Genomic DNA, 20441 nt, shown 5'->3' on the forward strand with positions numbered 1-20441 from the left:
CATTTCACACTGTTTCTTCATCAGAGCTTAAAAGAAACAGCTTACTACAGAGCACACTGCCAAAGTCTGTACACTTATACCATAAAAGACATATATGCTCATTTCTATAAACTAGTAACTGGAGCTCTCTTAGAGGATGAATGAATTTAAGATAACCAGTTGCTGGCATAAGTAGACCCCATAAAGAGGGCTTAATGCTTATTTCTAATCTCCTGGAAGATTGTACAAATGAAAAAAATGAGGTTAATCACCAAGGAAAATCACCAATGAAGTACTACATCTTTTGTTAAATATTAATTTTATTTGATTTTTCCCCACCACAGAATTTACAAGGTTCTCATGAATCAAGGATTAATTCAGAGGTTTTTATTTATCCTCTGCTGTGAATGGATCCCTTCTCAGTGGAGAGTGAATGAATTTATTTTGTATCAGCTTGAAAAGAAAATCTTTCCTAAAAGAATTGGCAATCTTTGCCAGAGTAATCCAGACCAAGTGAAACATTTCATTGTTCAGGCTGTTAGATCCTAATGAGTTCTGCATCTAAGCACTTGTGATTTTTTTCTGTCTGATCTAGCAGTAGCATAGCAGTTTATGCACTTAAATGTACGAGACTTGTTTGGGAGGAAGATTTGTATTAAAGGAAGGCAGCATGTTCCATAGTTTTAGTATAACATCTGTTATTATCATTCAGTGCTGCTCTTAGCCCAGCATGCCCTTCCTCTAAATATCTTATTAATTAAACTGGCTTAGTAGGAAAATAATTAATACTTTAAGTCCTGTACCTACTAAGAAAGGATTTAGAAACTGAAAAAAATTGTGTTAGTCTGAGCTTTAAACTGGAGGGTTGTGGGGTTTTTTTCATTCTTGAGCAGAAGTAGATTAGAACTAAAAGGGAATATGTGAAAAGCCTATGTATATAGAGTCTTCCAAAAATATATATTCTATCTTTGAAACTCTGCTAGACTGCAAAAATAGTCCATGACTTTGAGAAGTCTTGGTGAATACTTGAGTGTCTTCCCCAGCAACTGTTTTAGGAGAGGTGCTCCTGCACTTCTTCAGAATGCCCTGCTAGCCCTGTTTAGCACTTGATCCTCCAGAATTGTTAACTCCAATTCACAAAATTACCATGTTTCGTACCACTACTTCAATAACGTGGTGGGACTTCCTAGCCATGAAGTGGGTGCTACCTTGCATAGCCAGCTGTTGACTAGGCAGGAGAGTGAGACAGTGAACCCAGGTGAATGCCAGTGAATTTGTATGTAAAATGTGGATCTGTTGCTTAGCTATTTATGGTAAAGTACAAAAATAGCTGTATTTGCCCATGTCTTTGTTTTGTGAGCAGTGCTGTTGTCTATATGCAGAAACTGCTGCTTTTCTGCTGTTTCACCCAACTTGATTTCCCACTGAAAAACAAGCTCACACAGACTGGGTGCTGTTCGCTGCTTACACTAAACAGAAAATTACACTTTCTCAGACCTACTGGAAAAGGTGTTGGGTGCTGCCAAATAGCTCTTTAAAATCAGTCAGGGTTTTAACAATTTCTTTGGTGGGAGAAAGCTCGGGAGTTAGCTGTAGCTTGTTTGGGCTTTTTTTGGAGGGGCTGGAGGCAGCTCTTAAGGAAGAGCAAGAAAAAGCTTTAAATGCCGTACCAGAACAAGGCCCCTTCAGCACTGGGAAAAGGCAGCTTGGAGAGCAGTCTGCAGTGGGACTCTAGAGTCTGATTGCTGGGTATTTCTTTTCAAAAGCGTATTAGAAACTTAGAAATCAAAGTTTCATTGAAAGTCAGTGAGGTACCTAAAGTGCCTTTTCAAATGGGGCTAAGGCACTCCAGAAGATGCTGTGGCTACGATGTTAACAGCCTCCAAAATAAAACTGTATCATGCGTCTGGCTAACAGGTATGGGGTTTTGTGTCTCGGCCATTATTAATTCTGATCAGTGCTGAAGTTCAGAGGACGTGTTCAGGGGAGACCAGGGTTTTTATTAGCTACTGACTGTACCTACTTGCCATCTTTGTCCTGAAGAATACATGTTCAAAACTGATTTTAAAAATGGAGATTTATTCTATACAAAAGAGTGAAGCACAGCTGGCCTTGTTCACACTAAGCCTTAAGTATCTGACAGCAAATAAGTTGCAATGAGTGCAGCACAGCTGATTCACCAAGTGTATGTGCCCCTGCGGGAACAGCCAACATGCAGCAGCGTCAGAAAAGGTTACACCCTCATGTTTTCAGGGATGGAGAGAGGATTTCAAAGCCTCTTTTGCTTTAAATCTGCCTTGGGCAGACTGGAGATGCTACGTCCCAGTTCATTTGTGTGTGCATGCATCTGTGCTGGGTCTGATAGGGGAGCATATGGCAGAAGTGATTCGCCCTTGACTGTGACTCTTTTTTGGCAGGCACAGGCTTGTTTCTCGCAGAGCGAGCGCAGTCGCAGCCACTCCTGCACATCACTTCTTGCGCCCCTTGCTTGCTGGCTTTCAGCTCTTTGCCTGAATGCATGTCCTTTGTGGTGTTTTGGTTAATTGGACATTGTTATAATTACTGCTGAACCAAACAAACATGAAATTTCTATCTGTCATTTTGCCACCCCAGTGACCATGGTCTACAAGCAGCCAATACAGGACTTGGGCTGTTCAGACCTGGTTTAATTTGCAGTGGATCTCATGGAGTTTCCCTCATTTACACCTATTTTGGGGAAAACACCCCTCCAGGGAGGAGAAGGCTCTGTTAAACAGCTCCTTTTTTGCACTGTCCCAAATGCCTTGATGTGCTTTCACTGGAATTAGTGGGAAACAAGCCTTGACTTCAGGTCAGCAGAGGTGCCAGTCCTCTTCTGTGGCCTTGGGGACAGTCCACGGCCATGTCTTTCATTGGTGTGAGTTTTCGCGTTGCCTCCTTTCTTACCTTTCCCTCTCCGGCTTCGGCACTAATTGTCTTTTTCTCCCTTTGCTGTTTCCAATTCTCCGTAGAAATGCTTGGGTCGTGTCAAAGTTAAGCAATAGGAGTGCAGACATGCCCTCAAATTGGTCAGTCTGTAGCCATTTCTGTCAATAATGGCCATGCTACAGCAGCAGGCAGATTCTCTGGACTGCCAGTAGCCTTTATTTTGATAAACTAATTTGCCACTGTCTTGCAGAGGAAAAAAAAGCATTTTTTAAATGCCTTAAAAGGCATAGAGCCTTTTAAAACCATTTTCCTTCTTTTCTATTTATATGACCCTTCTCCTTTGCTTACAGCTTTGGAAAGAAAAATATCAATGAGGCAGAGCAGAGAGGAGCTTATAAAACGAGGAGTGCTGAAAGAAATTTTTGATAAAGGTAAGTGTTCTTCTTTTTACAACATTGAATTGACATCCCATATAGTTTTATGGCCACATATTATGTTATTGTAACACTATGAACTTGGGAATACAGTCTTGAATTTCCAGACTGTGCAGAATAAGGTCTCCAAACATCTCTTTTTAATTTCACTGTGGGCTGGCCCTCTCCATTGGATACATGTGATAGTTATCTAGCAAATAAAACTGAAAACTAATCAGAAATGTAAAGTAGTAGAAATATAAATCACGGCAGCATGCAGCAGTCACTTGCTGCAAAACAGCCGTCCAGACTGCGGGGAGATGGAGTGGGTCTGTGCCTGCATGTGTTAGCATTGTCTGGTTGAGTCACTCTGCGATTAACTATTGTGGAAAAGGGAAACATTTAGAGGTTGTAGATACTGGCAAGCACAGAACAGTGCACATTCCCTTGAAACAACTTAGAAGACATAATAATAATTCCTTGTTCAGGATAATTAATTTGTTGAGTTGGTATTTCAATGTATTATTTATGGAAAATGCCATTGTTTTACAAACAGCATTGTTTTACACTGGTAATACGACACATATTTGACATCTATTATGTATGTGTCAATCTTTAACCTTAGCTTTTATTTGTTTTGCTGCTTCCCTTGTCAATAACTAAGGTAATGAATTCATCTAATTGTATAAAGACATGCCAGAGTTTCCTCTTAATTTCAATAGAATTTATGCATGTGCTTTAAAGCCTCATTAATTCAAAGCCTAAAAGTCTTTAACAATACCAGTACAAAACCTGTTAGAAGTCAATAGAAGTTATAAACTTTCACAGATAATAGTAGGGTCTACTTCACAAAGTCTGAAGCATTTAAATCTGCTACCTTCTTTTTTAGTCTAGCTTATTGGGAATTTTAAAATTTACTAACCAGAACTGTTTATTTTTTTAAGTGAAAAAAAACCAAACCAATGCAAAACCAAGGAAATACACTGCTTGTCATTAAATTCTACCATTGTTACCCATTACATATTTTAGATGCTGCTAGTTCTTTAGATCTAACACTGCCTGTGCTCTTACTATGGCCCGCTGCATTGGAAGTCATCCTAGATGAAACTTCAGGGTAGAAACAACACCTAGCAGAAGGTTTGCCCTTCTCACCGCTTTGGGTTGTTCAAGTTTTGGAGTGTGACTGGGATCAGATGTGCAGCCATGAGGCAGGCATCCCCGTGGCCAGCGAGGTGCAGCCCAGGCTGTCACACCAAGTGTGTCGCAGCACAGGGGAGGCCAGGTTGTAGCTCCCCATTCAGTGCCCTGGTTGGCTCAGAAGTCAGCTTTCAGTCACACTTCCATCCGGGCTGTGCCCTCCTTCATCTCTGCCTCACATCACACACATAGCTGCTTTCTGACCCGTCCCTACACATGCCTAAAGGCATCCCCAGGAAAAATCTTTCCTGTGCATCCTGACCCTGCCCTCCGTGCTGCTACCAAAGTGTTGTAGCTTTCTACATTCATCATATAATGCTCTAGTTTGTAATCTTCTTTGTCATCTTGTGAAGCAGATGCTAAGCTGTCTGGAGGTCCTCATCTGAAAAAGAGGTTAATTCCTCTTGTAGTAATTTTTCACCTTTTCATATCAGAACAAGCTAGTATGAAACACATGCTGCTTCATTCTATTTGCAGTGCAAAAAGCAGAGACATCAGACTTTTTCATTGTCAGGTGCCACTAGAAGGGAAACTATAATACAAACCAGCTGGACTTCTTATCCAGTATTCTATGTTACTTCCTGCTGGTTGCAAACATGGGAAGCTAAGAATTGGTACCCCTCCTTGAAAGAAAGAGTTAGGGCAGAGAAAAACATGGTAATACACAAATATAGTAGCAGTGATCAATGATACAAGTATATGAGTAAGGCAAGATTTGTAGAGCAAAAGCAATTTCCTTCAGTGGTGTAATAATCTGAGAGCAATTCTAATAAATGGTGTTATATCTCACTGTGAACCTTAAGTGGAAGTAAGTAACATTTCCTTTTAATTCCTGTTAGGTAATCTCTAATCCTTCAAGAAAACACAGCAAACTTCAGCACTTCATAGCAGAAGGCTTTATTTGATGATGGTAGCACCTTCCGTGCCAAGAGACATCTTGCACAGACAATAGGTGTAGCCGTAATGTTAAATCTCTTTGTCTCCCTTTCCTAAGAGGAAGACAAAGCAGACAGAATCAGCCTGTGAGTGAGCAGTTTTGCCTTTTTCTTTATTAAAAAAATCTATACAGATCAAAGGAAACTTAATATGGATAGACTAACCCAAGAACAAAAATTCTGAAGCTTGCAGTATGTTTAGTATTGGTTTTATCAGATCTTCTATGTTGAAAAAAACCCAGAATTAGCAAGTTTGTTCACCTGCTGTATGAATGACACACAGACCTGTTTGCTTCAGGATTTGCTGGCTTTTCAGGGGACTTTGTGTCATCCAGCAGGTAAAAGTTAGCAGAGTGTAGTAAGTCACAGTGTTCACACATGGAAGAGTCACTGCAATCCAGCTGCTATATTTGGGAAACAAGAAGTGCTTTTATCACTTCAGTGACCCCCACACTTAAACTAGTCAAGTGAAACCACTCCAGACTGAACTGCAGAGAGCTGTTTTCTTGGCGAGAGCCAGACTTATGACCGAATCAGTTTCTGTCATCTTCCATTTCCAGGGTTCTGTGACTTGAGTCTTCTGAAAATGTAGGCAAAGGATGTAATTTTTTCAAATACTGTGTACTTTTGGAAAAATAGTAAGTTGAAGTATGTGATGAGGCACCTGCTGTCCTAATAGTTTGTGGGCAGGCAGTGCCAAGAGGTTAAAAATACAGCTTCCACCTGCAACTCAGAACATACCACAGCATGTAGACGAACTCACATTTCTTGCTATACCATTGCTTCCACACATAGATAAACAGCTTTGATTTTCACATGAAGGTATAACCATCCCAAAAGCTTCTGTCTTTAGATTTGCCCACTGTCCATGGTGCCAGTCAAAGAATTAAATCTACTTGTAGTATTTTGATACCTCTTCTTTTGTCTGAACGTAGATGAGATTGCCTGTAGTGAGAAATTTCTGAACTTGAGTATGTACTGATTGCTTGCTTGAGACGATGGTGCAATGGTTCTGCAAGGAAGCACAAGCAATCTTCATCTTTTATATTTTTGTACTCTCTATCTAATCAAAATGATAGATTTAGACCAAAATTTCAGGTTACCTAAATCCTGACAGGATTTGGAAGTGTTGCACTTACATGCTGTGGCAGGTTTTGTGGCAATATGTGAGCATAAGTTTGAAGAAGTAGCTTTGGTAATGTAGCAAGGAGGAAGACGTGGCAGCCACTGTGGAGCCAGTTGTGCTGCAGTTTCAATATGTTGAAAGGATTTGAACTCCTCCAGAAGCAGGGAGGTCATCCATACATCAGCCTGTCTCAAACTTCACAGGATCCCACCAAATCAGAGTTCTGCTTAGAGACTGAAGTCAAGGAGGATCCTAGTCACTGTGCTAAGGTAGCCACCAAGGCTAGGAAACAGCCCCAGGGACAGGTCTTGGCCACATGCAAGAACAATCAATTTTCCATCCCCTAGCCCATGGGGGCCATGGCAGAGAAAGACATGATTTTTTCTCTGCCCTTCTTAGCCTTTGCCATTGAGAATGCTTGCCTGGACAGTCTTACTTGAGAGCAGGCAAGTGCTGAAGGAGACAACCCAAAGTGGAAAATAACTCAGGATTTCAAACTCTCCTCATCGTTTTGACTTCCTTAGCTATATTTGTCTATAGAAGGAGTGTATGACCGTGGCACTTTTCAGACATGCAAGAAGTTCCCTAATCCAAGGTGTTCAGAGTGCAAAGACACGGTGAGAGGGTAGGCAGAGCTCCATTGTAAAGACACAACAGAAGGACTGGTCTGTACTGGTCAGCATGATGCACTGTGGGCTGCTTTGCACCAGGCAATTTTTAAAAAGTACCTGAAAGTGGAAATGGCAGGTGAGATTGGGAGTACAAACCGTGCTTAGGGGACACATGTTTTGAACGTGTCATCTATACATTTCTGGGTCGTCTCCCCATTCTGTTATTTCCACATGCTAAGGTGAATCAGAGTGCCTGGGTAGAGTCCTCTGCACCAGAGTTTTCTCTGAGGTCCTGTTTCTTCAGTGACTTCAGGTGTGCAGAGCCTCCTGAGTAACAGAAGAGCAGCCTTCATGTGCTCCTGTTGCTGCAGAGGTCAAGCTACTCTCTGGTCCTGTCCAAATCCAGCTGATTCACACTCAGCTGGCATTATCAGAGCTCTTGCATTTAGGGGAAGCTGTTCTCCACTAAGTAGCAGCAGAGTCTGTGAAAACACAGCAAAGGATTTAGCAAGTGTGAGAACAAAAGATTACATATGTTATCACTGTGCAAAATTAACTTTAAACTCATAGCCAGTTCCTGAAGACTAATCGATTCATCCATATCTATGTAATAATCGCATTACCAGGATTCTTTTCATTTGTATGCCAACTAACCAGAATAGTTTTTAGGACTTTAAAAATAATAAGTAATTTGCCTTTATATCTGGTTGTCAAGCATATCTCTGATCCAGGATTAATTCACACTAAGATATTCTTCATGCCACAATTTTATCCACATCTTTGATCTGTTTGCTGTACTTGAGCTCTTCTGTAAGCAAGATCTGATTTAGGGTGTATATTTCAGTCATGATTCTGTGTCATGTATGGTGATTTCAGTCAAATCCAAGGACAAGTTTTAGAGTCTAAATGAAGATTGGAGATATTCAGAGGTAAGATTAAAAGAGGTTATGCTGTCAGTACAGAGGGGTGTCATGTTTGTTATTATAACAAAAAGTAAAAGCCAAAATTTCATCTCATGTTTTACTTTTTTTGCAATCATAAGCCTTCAATGGATCATTTGAATGCTATCTTCTTAAATCATGCTGAAGATACCTTGAGAAGTGCAAAGTGCACTTCAGACAGTAAAATTTCAAGGTGCTCAGCATGTTGTTATAGGCATCCCACTTCATTAAAAATGTGTAGACATCCCTTCAAAAATTAAATGTTACTGGTTTTATTGTGCATACTTTTGTCTGCTCACAGTTGTGGTCAGATTTAGTCCTGCAGAGAATTAGTGAATATTGCTGGACACAATCACTGCCTTTCATGAAGTTGCTCTGCATAAGAAGCAGTTACACTCTTTCATGAAACCAGGTAAATGAGACAACAGCAGCCCCTATCCCAAGCACATGTGAAGGTGTGTGTTTATAAAAGGGAGACAGAGCAATCACAGAATGTGTAGCATTTCCACCCAAATGGCTAAGTCAAAAACCATTCAGCTTAAAAGGGAGACAGAGCAATCTCAGAATTTCCACCCAAACAGCTAAGTCAAAAAACATTCAGCTTAAATACTGGCTGAACTGTTGTTTGATTTTTGCTGCCTAGGGAAATAAACGGGTTTGTATTGAATGACGCGCAGCAGTTAGGAGGAGACTGTGCTGCGAACAATGGGCCAAAACCTTCAGTTTTGATTAATGTTGCCACTTTTTAGCCAGATCAGTTGATTGCTCTGAAAGCCGTGGGTTGGGTTTCAGTCTGGTATGATGTGGCTGTGTACCATAATAGCTTTCTAGGTCTTCAGAAAGCCTCCAATAAAAACAAGAAAGTCAAGACCTTGGTATTTCTAATAATTCCAAAATAAGCAGGAGACCATCTTTACTCGCTGTAGAGAAGCTTTAAAAGGCAGAAACGTAGTTCTGAATACTTATCAGCTAACGTACTTTCAGACTTGTTAATTGCTGTGTCCTGACACTGAAGTGAGACTTAATTTTTTTTTCTCTTTTCAGTATTGTTTTCCAAAGTGTTCTGCACATCTTAGCCTGTGACGGTAAAATGTGCACTCACTTGAATGATATACATCTCTGCTTGGTACATTGAGCAGTAATATGGCTAATCAGAGGTGCCCAAAAATCAAGAACCAGATCCTGAAATCCTGAGTTTGACTTACAAAAATAATTTAAATGCATAGTAAATTAGGCTTCATGTATTTTCCGGCTGATTTTTAGCCTTACCAGTCACATTCCAGTTATATTTTCAGGTTTCCACTCATAACCATAGGGGCTGAACACTTTCCTTTATAAAATTGTAATTGAGATATCCATGTAGTCATTGCCTCCAGGTACCCAAGTACTGTGCATAACAAGTTCTGAGATAAAAATCATGCGGGTTGACACCATAGAGAATGATCTGATCCCTCGCTTCTGTTCTTTATTATTTCTAATGTGAAGTGGTGTTTGATAGGAAAGAAACTACCAGCTGCTGTTACAGAAATTTTGCTCAGATGGAGGAGATATTATAATAACTTTAAAAACAGGCTTTCTAAATGGAATCTTCTATATCCCAATATCAAGACCTTACACCAGGCAACTATACAAATTATTCTCTCCCTTACTTAAAATCTTGATGCCGGGAGCTGTAATGTTTTTATTTCCATGTAAAATAAGTGCACACTTCTGTGATTTTGTGTGTGTCCCTTATAGCATTAAAATTGGTGTAAGGGAAGAGAGTAATTCTTAGAAGTATTATTATTAAAATATTGTAAATTATATACTGTGTATGTTAGTATTCTTTAAGAAAGCTCTGTAGCTTCAGTTCCAGCCCATTCTCATTCCTGACTTCCCAGCTTCAACAGAGACAGAGGGAAAACAGATTTTGTGGCCCTGGATGGGGCCACATTGTCCCATGGGTGGAGGATGGTCAGGAACCATCTGGCTTAGACCATAGATCATAATGACCATCCTAGGGTAAGCAAAGGATCAACACAGATGTTTGACAGATCTTTCCCAAATCTTAATAACCCCTTAAGGCAAGTGGAATGCTGTCAGACTTCTGTGAAACTGTTGTGGGCAGAGCATCGCAGTTGGACATCTCCAAATATTGCTCTAAAAAAATTGTATTTTTGAGATACAAACCATATTGTTTTAATCTTTATCCCTGTGTCCTCTGTACACATACAAGATCTCAGTTCAGGTTCCTTATTTGCAAGCAAGCTAATGGAGATAGCAGATTTCATTTTAAATTCTTCCTGTATCTTATTTACATGTCTTCTTTTGTCATTCTGCTTACTCCAACTATGAACAGATGGGGAACTTTCCATACCAAATGAAGAAGGAGCTTTGGAGAATGGGCAGCCTTTGGGCTCCGGGCAAGTGCTGAGCTCCAGCCAGGTATCCCTGCCAGCCCTAGCAGAACTGGAGTCAGGTCCAGCATCTGGGGAACCCTGCTCATACGAGGTGCTCCCAACTACAGAGATCATGGATGGCACAGGTAATATCTTGTTTACGTTATGATGTAGATACTCTAAGCTGTTTGAAACAAGTTTTTGACTTCTAACATTTGGTGTCTAGCCCTGAGAAATCCTTGTCAAAGACAAAAGTCTTCTGGTGGAGAAGGAGGTGACAGCATACAGATTGCCACTGGATGTTCCATGAGAAATTTTGACTGACTTGGTGTAGAAGTAACCTCTACTTCTACACAAGTAACCTCTTTGTGAGTAAAGCAAAGTCCCTGCACTTTGTGAGCATTTAAGTGTAGATTTCTAACTCTCTGGCTATGTCTCAGCTGTGCCAGTGAGCTCTAGAACAGAGAGCTGATAACATTTTTAAACTCTAGGGTACAACATCATGCCCTTTAGCTGCTGCATGGTGTTGGGTGACGTTTGCACCCTGCATCTTTCAGTGCCAGCTGCCCTACCCTAGGTGAGGCTCTCTGCACTTCCCCAGCCCATGCAGAGAGGCAGCAATGCTGTACGTCTGTCTAGGATAGCTCCTCTTTCTGCATCACTTAATGCTGAGAGTTGTGGACGAAGGTCAACCGAGGAAAAGTGACTGATAGAAGTGTTCGTTCATGATCCTGCCCAGCTATGCAGACTCTTTGAAAGGGAGTAGGCCCCCGAGGTGCTTTTACATTTATAGGATAAGTTTAGAGACCACCTGCTAACGTATCTGGTCCTGAGCAAGCTGTGGTGACAGACCGTCTGAGATGTGACATTTTAAGGCTCTTGATTTGTGTTCAGGATGTGGGAATACGTCCCAGCCTGGCATAAGGGAGCTGGCTTCTGTCGGAGGTAACGGAAAATTTGGCTGTTGTGTAGATGTGTTTTACTCCTTCTCTTTCTCTTTTTCTCTCTTTCTTTCTCTCCTCCTTTCTGTGTTATATGACGTTTGAGTGAAATCTATTAGTCATTCTTAATCTGCACTGCTGCGCTGCTTTTCTTGTCTTACTACGGCTGTATCCTCTGCTGCTTTGCTCGTAACGTTGTTGCGTCTATGATGTGGTTGTGTCCTCCAGTGTCTGAAGAGAGCCCCACATCCAATGAATCCGGCGTCCTCCTGTCCCAAGATCCTACAGCTAAGCCAGTCCTGCTACTTCCCCCCAAAAAATCTGCCGCTTTCCCTGGAGACCATGAGGACACCCCAGTGAAACAGTTGTCCCTCCTCAAACAGCCCCCTGCCCTGCCTCCTAAACCTATTGCCAGGATTGCCAGCCACTTAACTGGTAAGTAGGTGTTCCTGGACCCTCAGCACCACCGTTTCCCTTATAAGAAAAACCTGCCCTTACAGCAAAGTTCTCAATGTCCTTCCTCCTTCTGTAACGCTGTCTGCACATGTTGTTGTGTGTACTGGTAATGTATCTGTGTTGTACCTAGGGCAGGGATCATGAAGCATTTTCAGGCTATAACTTCATCAGGGTTGCTTCAGGGCACTTCCCCTCTCAGCTTTAATTACCTAAGACCGGCGCTGCGTTTCCTAACCCTCCTCACTCTTATTCATCAAGACTTACTTACCATCACCACAAAAATTGCAGGATGTGTTTTGATGGGAAAGGAAGTATCAGGAAAATACTAGGATATCTTTAAATGCCTTTAATGAGAAAAGGGGTGATGGTTGAGGGGAAAAGGGAGAGTTTTGCTTTCTCCTTTTGCCCTTTGTTGCTTCTCCCCTCAACTGCCACCTAGGCAGTTCCCCTGCACACACCCAGTATCTTTCCATGTGTTTGTCTTTTACTTGGCCTCCTGATCCTTACACAGGCCATTCTGCCCCATGGCCTCTTGCCATTTTGCTTACCCACTTCCACTACCTGCCTGACTCTCCCTGTTTTTCCCCCCTGCTCTGACTACTCCCCTCCCACAGGTGAGTCCTGATAATGATGGGCAGCTCCAGTTCCCAAGGACCTGGATTTTGGTGTCATGCAGTTTATGTCTCACTGCATGGCAGCTAGCAACAGTAGACAATACAGGCTCCTTTTTTGAGTTCCAGATGTTTTCACAAGTGTCCAGGCTCTTTGGGATTCAAAGCTCTAGGTACATGTGGAAGGAGGACTGGTGGATCTCCTCTCTCCGGTCTCTCATTTAGACCACCAAAGCAAAGGATTTGCTACATTGACACAGACCAAAAAATGTTCCCTAAATGCTTGCCTGCACCTTTTGAACAGTCTGCTCATAATTGCAGCTGCTGCCCAGGAGGCAGCACCTTAAAATCCTGAGTTCAAGATGAGGTGTGATGCACCTCTGTACTAGGGGAGCTACCAGTCTTCTCACTGGGTCAATCTTCTTGTGTTAATGCTGAGTTGATCTTTTTAGGGCTGATGAGAGAAATGCTCAGCCCATGTTAATACATTCTAGATGGTTGGTTTTTCCTCTGACAGTTAATACCCGGTTTATTTGGGTTAAGATATATAACAGGAAAGAACTCATTAGGAAAGAGCATGTTCTGGTTTTCTCTCGTATCTCTACATAGTCTCTTCATGTTTCTGTTTGGATGACCACATATTTTTGTTCTGTATAGTTTGTTCATTTTATGTGAAATCTCTTTACTTTCTTGCCTGCCAAAATCTAGACACAATGGTTAGTATTTTGCCTTATACTACAAACTGAATGGGCAGTTCTGCAGCCTGCAAAGCCAGGTAGCAGTATTAATGGCTTCAGGTGAGGACAAAAACAGCTTCCTATGATCTTCCATAACACTCTGTCCCAGTTACAAGGAGCTGCTCAGAAATGAGGCCAAGATGGAAGAAATAAAAAAATAGGAATGGTATAGAAAAAAACTCCAGTACTAAATGTCCTTCATTCATAAGCTTTTCTTTCGTAAGAGATGGCAGAAGAATCAAAGGATGAAGGCTTCTGGTGTGGTTTATTTTGCAGCTGGAAATTTTGTCTGAAGTAGAATCAGGCTCAAACTGTTAGCATAAGTCAATTGCTTGATGGTGTTTCACTTTCATTTCCCAATGAAAGTGAAACAGAACTGTGACTTCTCTTACCTTGTGGTAGCCTTTAGTGGGCTCTCATCCAGTCCTAAATAAACTCTTGTACGTGCGTATAGACAGACTCTTGTACGTGCATATACAGAACCCTCATGGCAAAGGAACAGAGATCCAGATTCAGTCATAGGGTCTTAATTTAATTGACAGTTATTCCTGGTGGAACTGAAAGCCTCATTTATACATACCTTATAAATAAAAGTATTAAAATTATTCTTAAGGGTCCATTTACTTTGATGGGCTAAAGGATATACATGTTGTTCGGTACCTTGTGTTCTCCACTGGTAATTATTTTAGCTGTGTATAATCTTTGGAAATGAGCAATATATCCTAATGAAGCACCTTCATCAGTGAGAAGCAGAACTAATGCTATTCTTTTACTAATTACTCCAGAGACATCGCCAGCTTGTCTGTAAGAAAACAAGTAAAATCTGAATTCTGGCATTCAAGGTGAAGACTTTTCTGTTCTTGTTGCATACCCATTTTTCTACTGAAGATTTTGTGAGAAGGTTGAAGGACAAATTAAGACATACTGGGCTTGGCTAACGAAGAGTGACAGTGGTTTAATGGTCTGGTAGCTCTGTTCAAGACAACTGTGAGGGGAGATGTGATCTTTTGAAGGGTTCAGGTACACATCTGAAAATGCAGAAGCACCTCTTAGCTTCTGTCTTAAGAGATATATATGTATATGTGTGTGTATGTATATTTATTTAATAGAAACATGTTTTATACATTTTATAAAATCACTGCCAGCGAGGTCAGCAGAAAAAAAATTAAAAAAGAATATTTTAAATACAAAACTTGAGGAAAGAAAAGCTTCCTTTAAGTCTGACCACCTTCTTGTTCTGAACTTATCCCAGAGTTCTTCAGTAAAGTCATGAAGACTGACTTGCAGGTTTGGCAAAGGACTTAATACAGGTTTTAGAAATGGAAAAAAAACATTCCTCACCTCTGAAAGCATTTGTGAACCATCTCAAACATCTGTCTGCCTGTGCCAAGACAAAGATTGGCCTTTCCCTTGATAAGAAATGCACATAAAAGAGCAGGCCTAAAATAAACATGTAAGAGCACATTTAATTTTGGGGAGAATGAAAAGCAAAAATCCATTTTAAAGGTGACAGGAAGAGAGAATTGCCTCAAGCAAATATAAAGCACACAACCTTGGCATGCTCCTTCTCAAGGCTGAGGTACTGTAGGGACCAGACAGTGCAGGAACAGGGAGGGAGCCAAGAGCAGATTGCAGAGCAGCCACTGGGAGTGGTGCCACCACCGCTGCAGAAGATGCTCTGTGCTTTGCCTCGCACCGTCTCCCATGCTCTTGATGACGCTGCCTCCACAGGGAACATCCCTGTCACCGCACTGGGTGTGGAAGTGCCCACACAGCCCCAGAAGACAGGCAATCCTAGGAGAAAAATATGATCCTTAACTGTTCTAATACCGTTGTTTCACTGCCTCTGCATTTCCTGTTGACCAGTCACCTCCTGGTGAGCCTTCTACTGGTTTTCAGATATGATTATTATTAGACAATGTTCATGGACAGAATTTCTTTCATCATTTTAATTCTTCAGTATCCACATGCAGAACCCAGCCATTTAGGACCACAGTTGCAGCCCCTCTTCATTGAAAATGTAGAAGGAGCTGAAATAATCACCTGGGACCAAATATAATTGGACTGCTGGGGTCAAGTCCCCAGATTATCATGAAAACTTTAATGGCCAAAAGTAACAAAAAGACCGCTCACACCTGATTTGATAGACAACATACCCCAGTGGTGTAAAACTCCTTTTGATCTTGACTCATTAAGCTGTTACTTCTCACCAGCACAGATGTTTTCTGAAATTAATTAGAAATTTTCCAAACAACTGAATCACCAGTAACCCATAAAGTCCCCTAAAACATCAGAGAACAAAATATATGCCACTAAGCTGGGATTTCAGCAACACCTGAGTGTATTTGAGCCCAAATTCAGCCTAATATTAAATAGGGTGTAGCTTTGGTCATATCTGTCTAGTCAGCTATTGTATTTAAGCTTTAAAAAACCTTTTGCATGCTCTTGCTTTCTTCATTCAAGTTTTTTAGGAGAGGCATAGCACACTTTTAGTTCTGAGATTGTGCTTTCTAGTTATGTCTTTGTAGAGTAAGAACTAATTCATAATTGGACACAAACATTTAACAGAGCAGGAAATGTTACCAGTCCCCAAAAGTTACTTCTGATAATGCAGACAAGCAAAGGATGAGGTTTGAGAACATGGATGCCTGGTGTCCTGTTGCATTGCCACAACATAGCTGGTTGTTAGTTACAACATTATGAAAGTATTTACAACTACAATTTATCCGATAAATATTCTCTGCAGTATTCTATAATGCAACAGTCACATGTATCTCAGAAAGCTCCTGTGTAGTTGAGCCCAAGATGTTATCCACAAGCTTCCTCCTTCTGTGGTGTTGCCTCCTGCTGCCTGTTCTGGCAGACTGCGTTCATGAAGACAGGTTACATTCATGTGATGGCAACGGACAATTCTCTTTTTTCTGTGTGCTTGAGGGAAAGGCAGCAAAGCAAAAGCAGCTCTCCTTCACCAGCATCCCCAGGTTCTCATGGGAAACTGGACCCTGATGCAATTGCTCTCCATTCTTCCTCTGCCTGCTGCTACCTAGAGGGGAGTACCTAGCACATACAGGCATCAGGAAATCTTCTTGTCTTTGAAACCCTCTTCAGGGCTCTGCCCAGAAATTCATGCAGAACTGTACTTTTCAACCTTTAGGCTAAGCATGCTTTGCTTGTGTTCTCCAAATTCAGCTTGAACCGTGGATGCATACATGGTGTAGAACAGCAAAGAATTTCTGTCTCAAATCTTCCCTGAAGACGTGACTGCAGATCTTGCTGTACTCAGCAGGAGATGCATGACAAGTCTTTGAGAACAGTTTTTAACTTGTCTGTATGAATGTGCTCAAAAAGCTCATTGAAATAAGAAAAGAGACTCCTGCTGTTCCGGCACAAGTGATTCCCAGAGAGAAGTCCTGAAAGAGTAACAACTGCTTGTCCAAATGCTACCGGCGAATATAAGGCCCATCACCACATTTCCACTATGGAGCTCCCTCAACAGGCCACGCTGGGTTTTGCACTACTTTTTTTTTTGGCACATTACGGAATTAATTACTTGGATAGAATGTAAAGAGTAACTCATTAACTTTATGACGAGTTGTATTACTTGTAGTTGTATATAGTACAGCACAGGTCACTGTATAAGGTCATTCAGGTGGGAAGGAAGCTCAGCAAGTCTCCAGTCCAACCTCCTGCTCAAAGCAGGGCCAGCTATGGGATCAGGCTAGGATTCTTAGTGCTTTGTCCAGCTGGGGCTTGGACATCTCAAAGGATGCCAGCTGTACAACCTGTCTGGGCAAACCTGTCCCACTGTTTGGCTCTTCTTGTGGGGGAAAAGATTTTCCTTATAATCCAGTCCTGAACCTCTTTTGTTTCAGTTTTTGCCCACTGTCTCTCTCATCCTCCCACCATGCACCACTGTGAAGAGCCTGGCTCCACCTTGTTGATAACCTCATAGGTACTGTCAGGCTGCTGTTAGGTGTTCCCTCCACTAGCTATCTTTTCTCCAAGCTGAACAAGTCCCAGTCCCTCAACTTCTCACAGGCCAGGTGCTCCAGCCCTTAACCATTGTGGTGGCCCTCTACTCAAATCATTCTGCTTTTTTGATGTCTTTCCTGGGGGATCCTAAGCTTGGCACAGTAATCTAGATACAGTCTAAGGAGTACTGAGCAGAAGGGGAATAATCCCTTGATCTCTTGGCTGTGCTTCTACTCATACAATCCAGGAAGCTGTTGGCCTTCCTTGCGGTTGGGGTACAATGCTGGCTCCTTGTTGGGCATCACAAGGAGGCAAGAAAGAGCATTTCTGCCACTGGCAGGATAGCAAACACAGCCGGCTCTGCCACAAACCCAGGATTCCCAGGCATGCCCTCTTAATCCTTGCAGTAGTTGTGCTGGGCCAGGATTTGAGGATTTTAATGAGCTTTTCTAGGAGCCCTGCTGGAGCAGTATTTGCTGCCATACATCCAGAACTTCCTAGCACTCTATTTTCAACAGGTGTATCTGCAGCACGTGCTGAGCAGCTCTCCAGCCGTGTTTGGTGGCTGGGAAGCATCAGATTTGGTGTAGTTAGAGTACAGCTCAGTGTGCCACAAATACAGCAGAAGAACCATACATGGGTAGACCTTCTGTGCAGCGAATACAAAGTATATTTATCTAGCTCCTGAAAAACCCAAGAGGACCTGTTTGTCATGGGTCTGATGTGCAGCAAATATTGTGGCATCCACAACTATCTTTTAAGTAATTCATTGTCATCAGCAATGGGAAGGTTTCTGTGTCTAACATCTCTTTTGTTGCTTCTGGCACAGTTATTACTTAACCATACACAGTGCAGAGTGGTCACAACCCTGCTGGGAATGAACATCTTGCAAAATTGCTCATTATTCTCTTGAGCATGAAGAACCTCAGCCAAAAGAGATTAATCAGACTTGCACACCTGGCTTCACACAGTTTGCTTCTCTTCTGTCACATGAGTGCTTTGTGCAATGATTTAAGACTCTGGTAATGTTCCACTGAGAAGACACTTATCACAGATTCCTTGTTCATATTTCCACTGTCTAGCTTCTTATTCATCTACAGATGTCCATGTCGGATGGTTATTTCATGCTGGAGACAATAACTGTTTCCATCCCTGGTTCATACACCACATACATTGTGAAATTAAAACAAATAGGGAAAAGAACTGTAAAACACAGTTATGTTACACACAGGAACAAGTTGTTCTCTCGTTTCCTCTAGATGATGGTAGTGGAGTTTCCAGGAGTGTGCCTGGAGCCTGTGAATTTGAGCAAGGCCCCGTTCTTTCAGCACACTCCTTGATCTGACCATGCAGTAAAACTTGCAGTGCAAGGTCACCATTACTGATGTCAGTGAAGATACACTGATACATTTCTGAGCAAATGGATCGAACTGTCCTCCCATTGAAGTCATTCTCCTTTTAGCCATTTTTTTTAACAGGCAAGTAGAGTTCTTCCAAAGGTGAAGGGCAGACAAGTAGATTTAATGCCTCTGGTTCACTTTCAAGGCTCTATTTAAGTATTAGGGCCATATTCAGACAGCCTCAAGAACCTGGGTGAAACACAGTCGGTCTGAATAAAGCCTTAAGTTAAAAATAATGGACAAGATTTTTGGCAGGTGTCCAGTGGAGTCACCCAGCACTGATACCACTGAAAACATGTTGATGTGAAGAATTTCTTTACATTTAAGTGGAAACTAAAGGTCCATACCTTTGTTGTGAAGAGTGGAAACCAGAGTACGCACATCTGATTCATGATGGAGTGTGTGGTTACTCGAGGTAATTAAGCTAGACTTGTTCTTCTGTGTAACTTCAAAGCTGCAGTGCCTCTGTCACAATTCTACTAGATGAATGCTTGCATGAGAAAGGAAAATATTTTTTCACTATATTTTAGAACTAAGACAGAAAGATTCCTGTTTGCTTTATGCCTGAACCATTTGGTGTGTTGTACTCACTCTCAACATACAGTATTGCTCTAATCGTCAGGACCACAGATGGCAGCAAACCCAGCTGATACTTCCAGTTATTCTTTTGTCAGAAGCAACAGATGTGTGCAGTTGGGATCTCTTTGAATTCACCATTAAAGATGACTCCCCTGACTCAATATAGAGTGGTGGGGCATCCAGGCACGGGCACTGTCAGATGAAGATGTTAATTGATATACAGCAGAAAAAGATCTAAAACCAACAGTCAAACCTGTACTTTTCAAAATGGAAGTGCACGTCTCAATATAGTCTTTGTAATTCAGGACCAGCTCTAGAACTGAAATTGCCTGGAGCACAAATGTATGAAAACGCTTTGTTACTACAAATCCCATAGGATCCTCGTTCTCAGGGCTCTATACAATTTACTATTTACTCTTTCTGTTATTTACCTTTTGTTGAAGATGGTGTGCTCTTTTATGCAGGATACAAAGAGGAAATATACACAGATATCTAAGTATGTAAGAAAAACACCATAACTTGGAGACCTTCCTGTGCTTGAATAGAAAATCCCGAAAGTATCTTTCTTTTATTGTACAGAAGGCAATCTGCTTTAGAGGAGAGGGCAGGTCCCTGTGGTTTGGCAATCCCATGAGTTAGATTTCAGCCTTGGTGGAGCCATCAGAAGAATTTTTGCCTTCAAGAGACATGTCAAGTGGATACAATATTGCATTGAAGGCCGAAAGACTTGAGTTTTATTCTCAGTAACTCTCCCACTCTACAGCGTGGAAAGACCATTTTCCCTTCATGCCTCCGTTTCGTCTTTGCACAGCCTTTGCCTCTCCTAAGTCTTTAGCCATAACCCCTTTGAAGAAAAGGAAGACTTGCTGTCAGTGTGTTGTTTCTAGCGTAGTAAAAGCACTAGTATCAAGTGGATGCTGTGGATGCAATGAAGCTACAACTAGCACTAAAAAAAATCTTATGTCATATCTGAGCTTGGCTTTTTCCACATTACTGTCCTTAATCATTTTCAAGAACTGTTAGTGCTTGGAACTCAAAGTATCAACCTGGTGCACTCTAGTAGATATGGATATTAATACAGGCATTACCCAGAACAGGCCAGGAGGGAGGAAGGATTAAAAGGGGCAAGGAGGAAGACAGCTAATGCTAAAAAGAACCATCTGGAAAAGGACTTTAGAAATCTGCTATCACTCAGTAGGGTGATCACCGCTGAAACTTGAAGGGCAACATCTTACTCCCAAGCTTTCACAGGTCAAAA

The 20441-nt window shown here is 41.6% G+C and overlaps 1 protein-coding gene across 7 annotated transcripts in view; it reads left to right on the forward strand.

The window, feature by feature from the left end:
• PHACTR1 (phosphatase and actin regulator 1) overlaps positions 1–20441 on the forward strand; it is a 317945-nt gene that overhangs the window by 236388 nt on the left and 61116 nt on the right. For 6 of the 7 annotated variants that reach the window (XM_074828352.1, XM_074828378.1, XM_074828389.1 and 3 more), the window contains 3 exons: positions 3237–3317; positions 10448–10633; positions 11657–11863. In XM_074828352.1, the coding sequence (XP_074684453.1) occupies positions 3237–3317; positions 10448–10633; positions 11657–11863 (474 nt within the window). The remainder of the gene's footprint in view (positions 1–3236; positions 3318–10447; positions 10634–11656; positions 11864–20441) is intronic. The other variant, XM_074828367.1, reaches the window with a different exon arrangement.

The sequence above is a fragment of the Strix aluco genome, chromosome 1 (genome assembly GCF_031877795.1).
Source record: "Strix aluco isolate bStrAlu1 chromosome 1, bStrAlu1.hap1, whole genome shotgun sequence".
Classification (NCBI taxonomy): domain Eukaryota; kingdom Metazoa; phylum Chordata; class Aves; order Strigiformes; family Strigidae; genus Strix; species Strix aluco.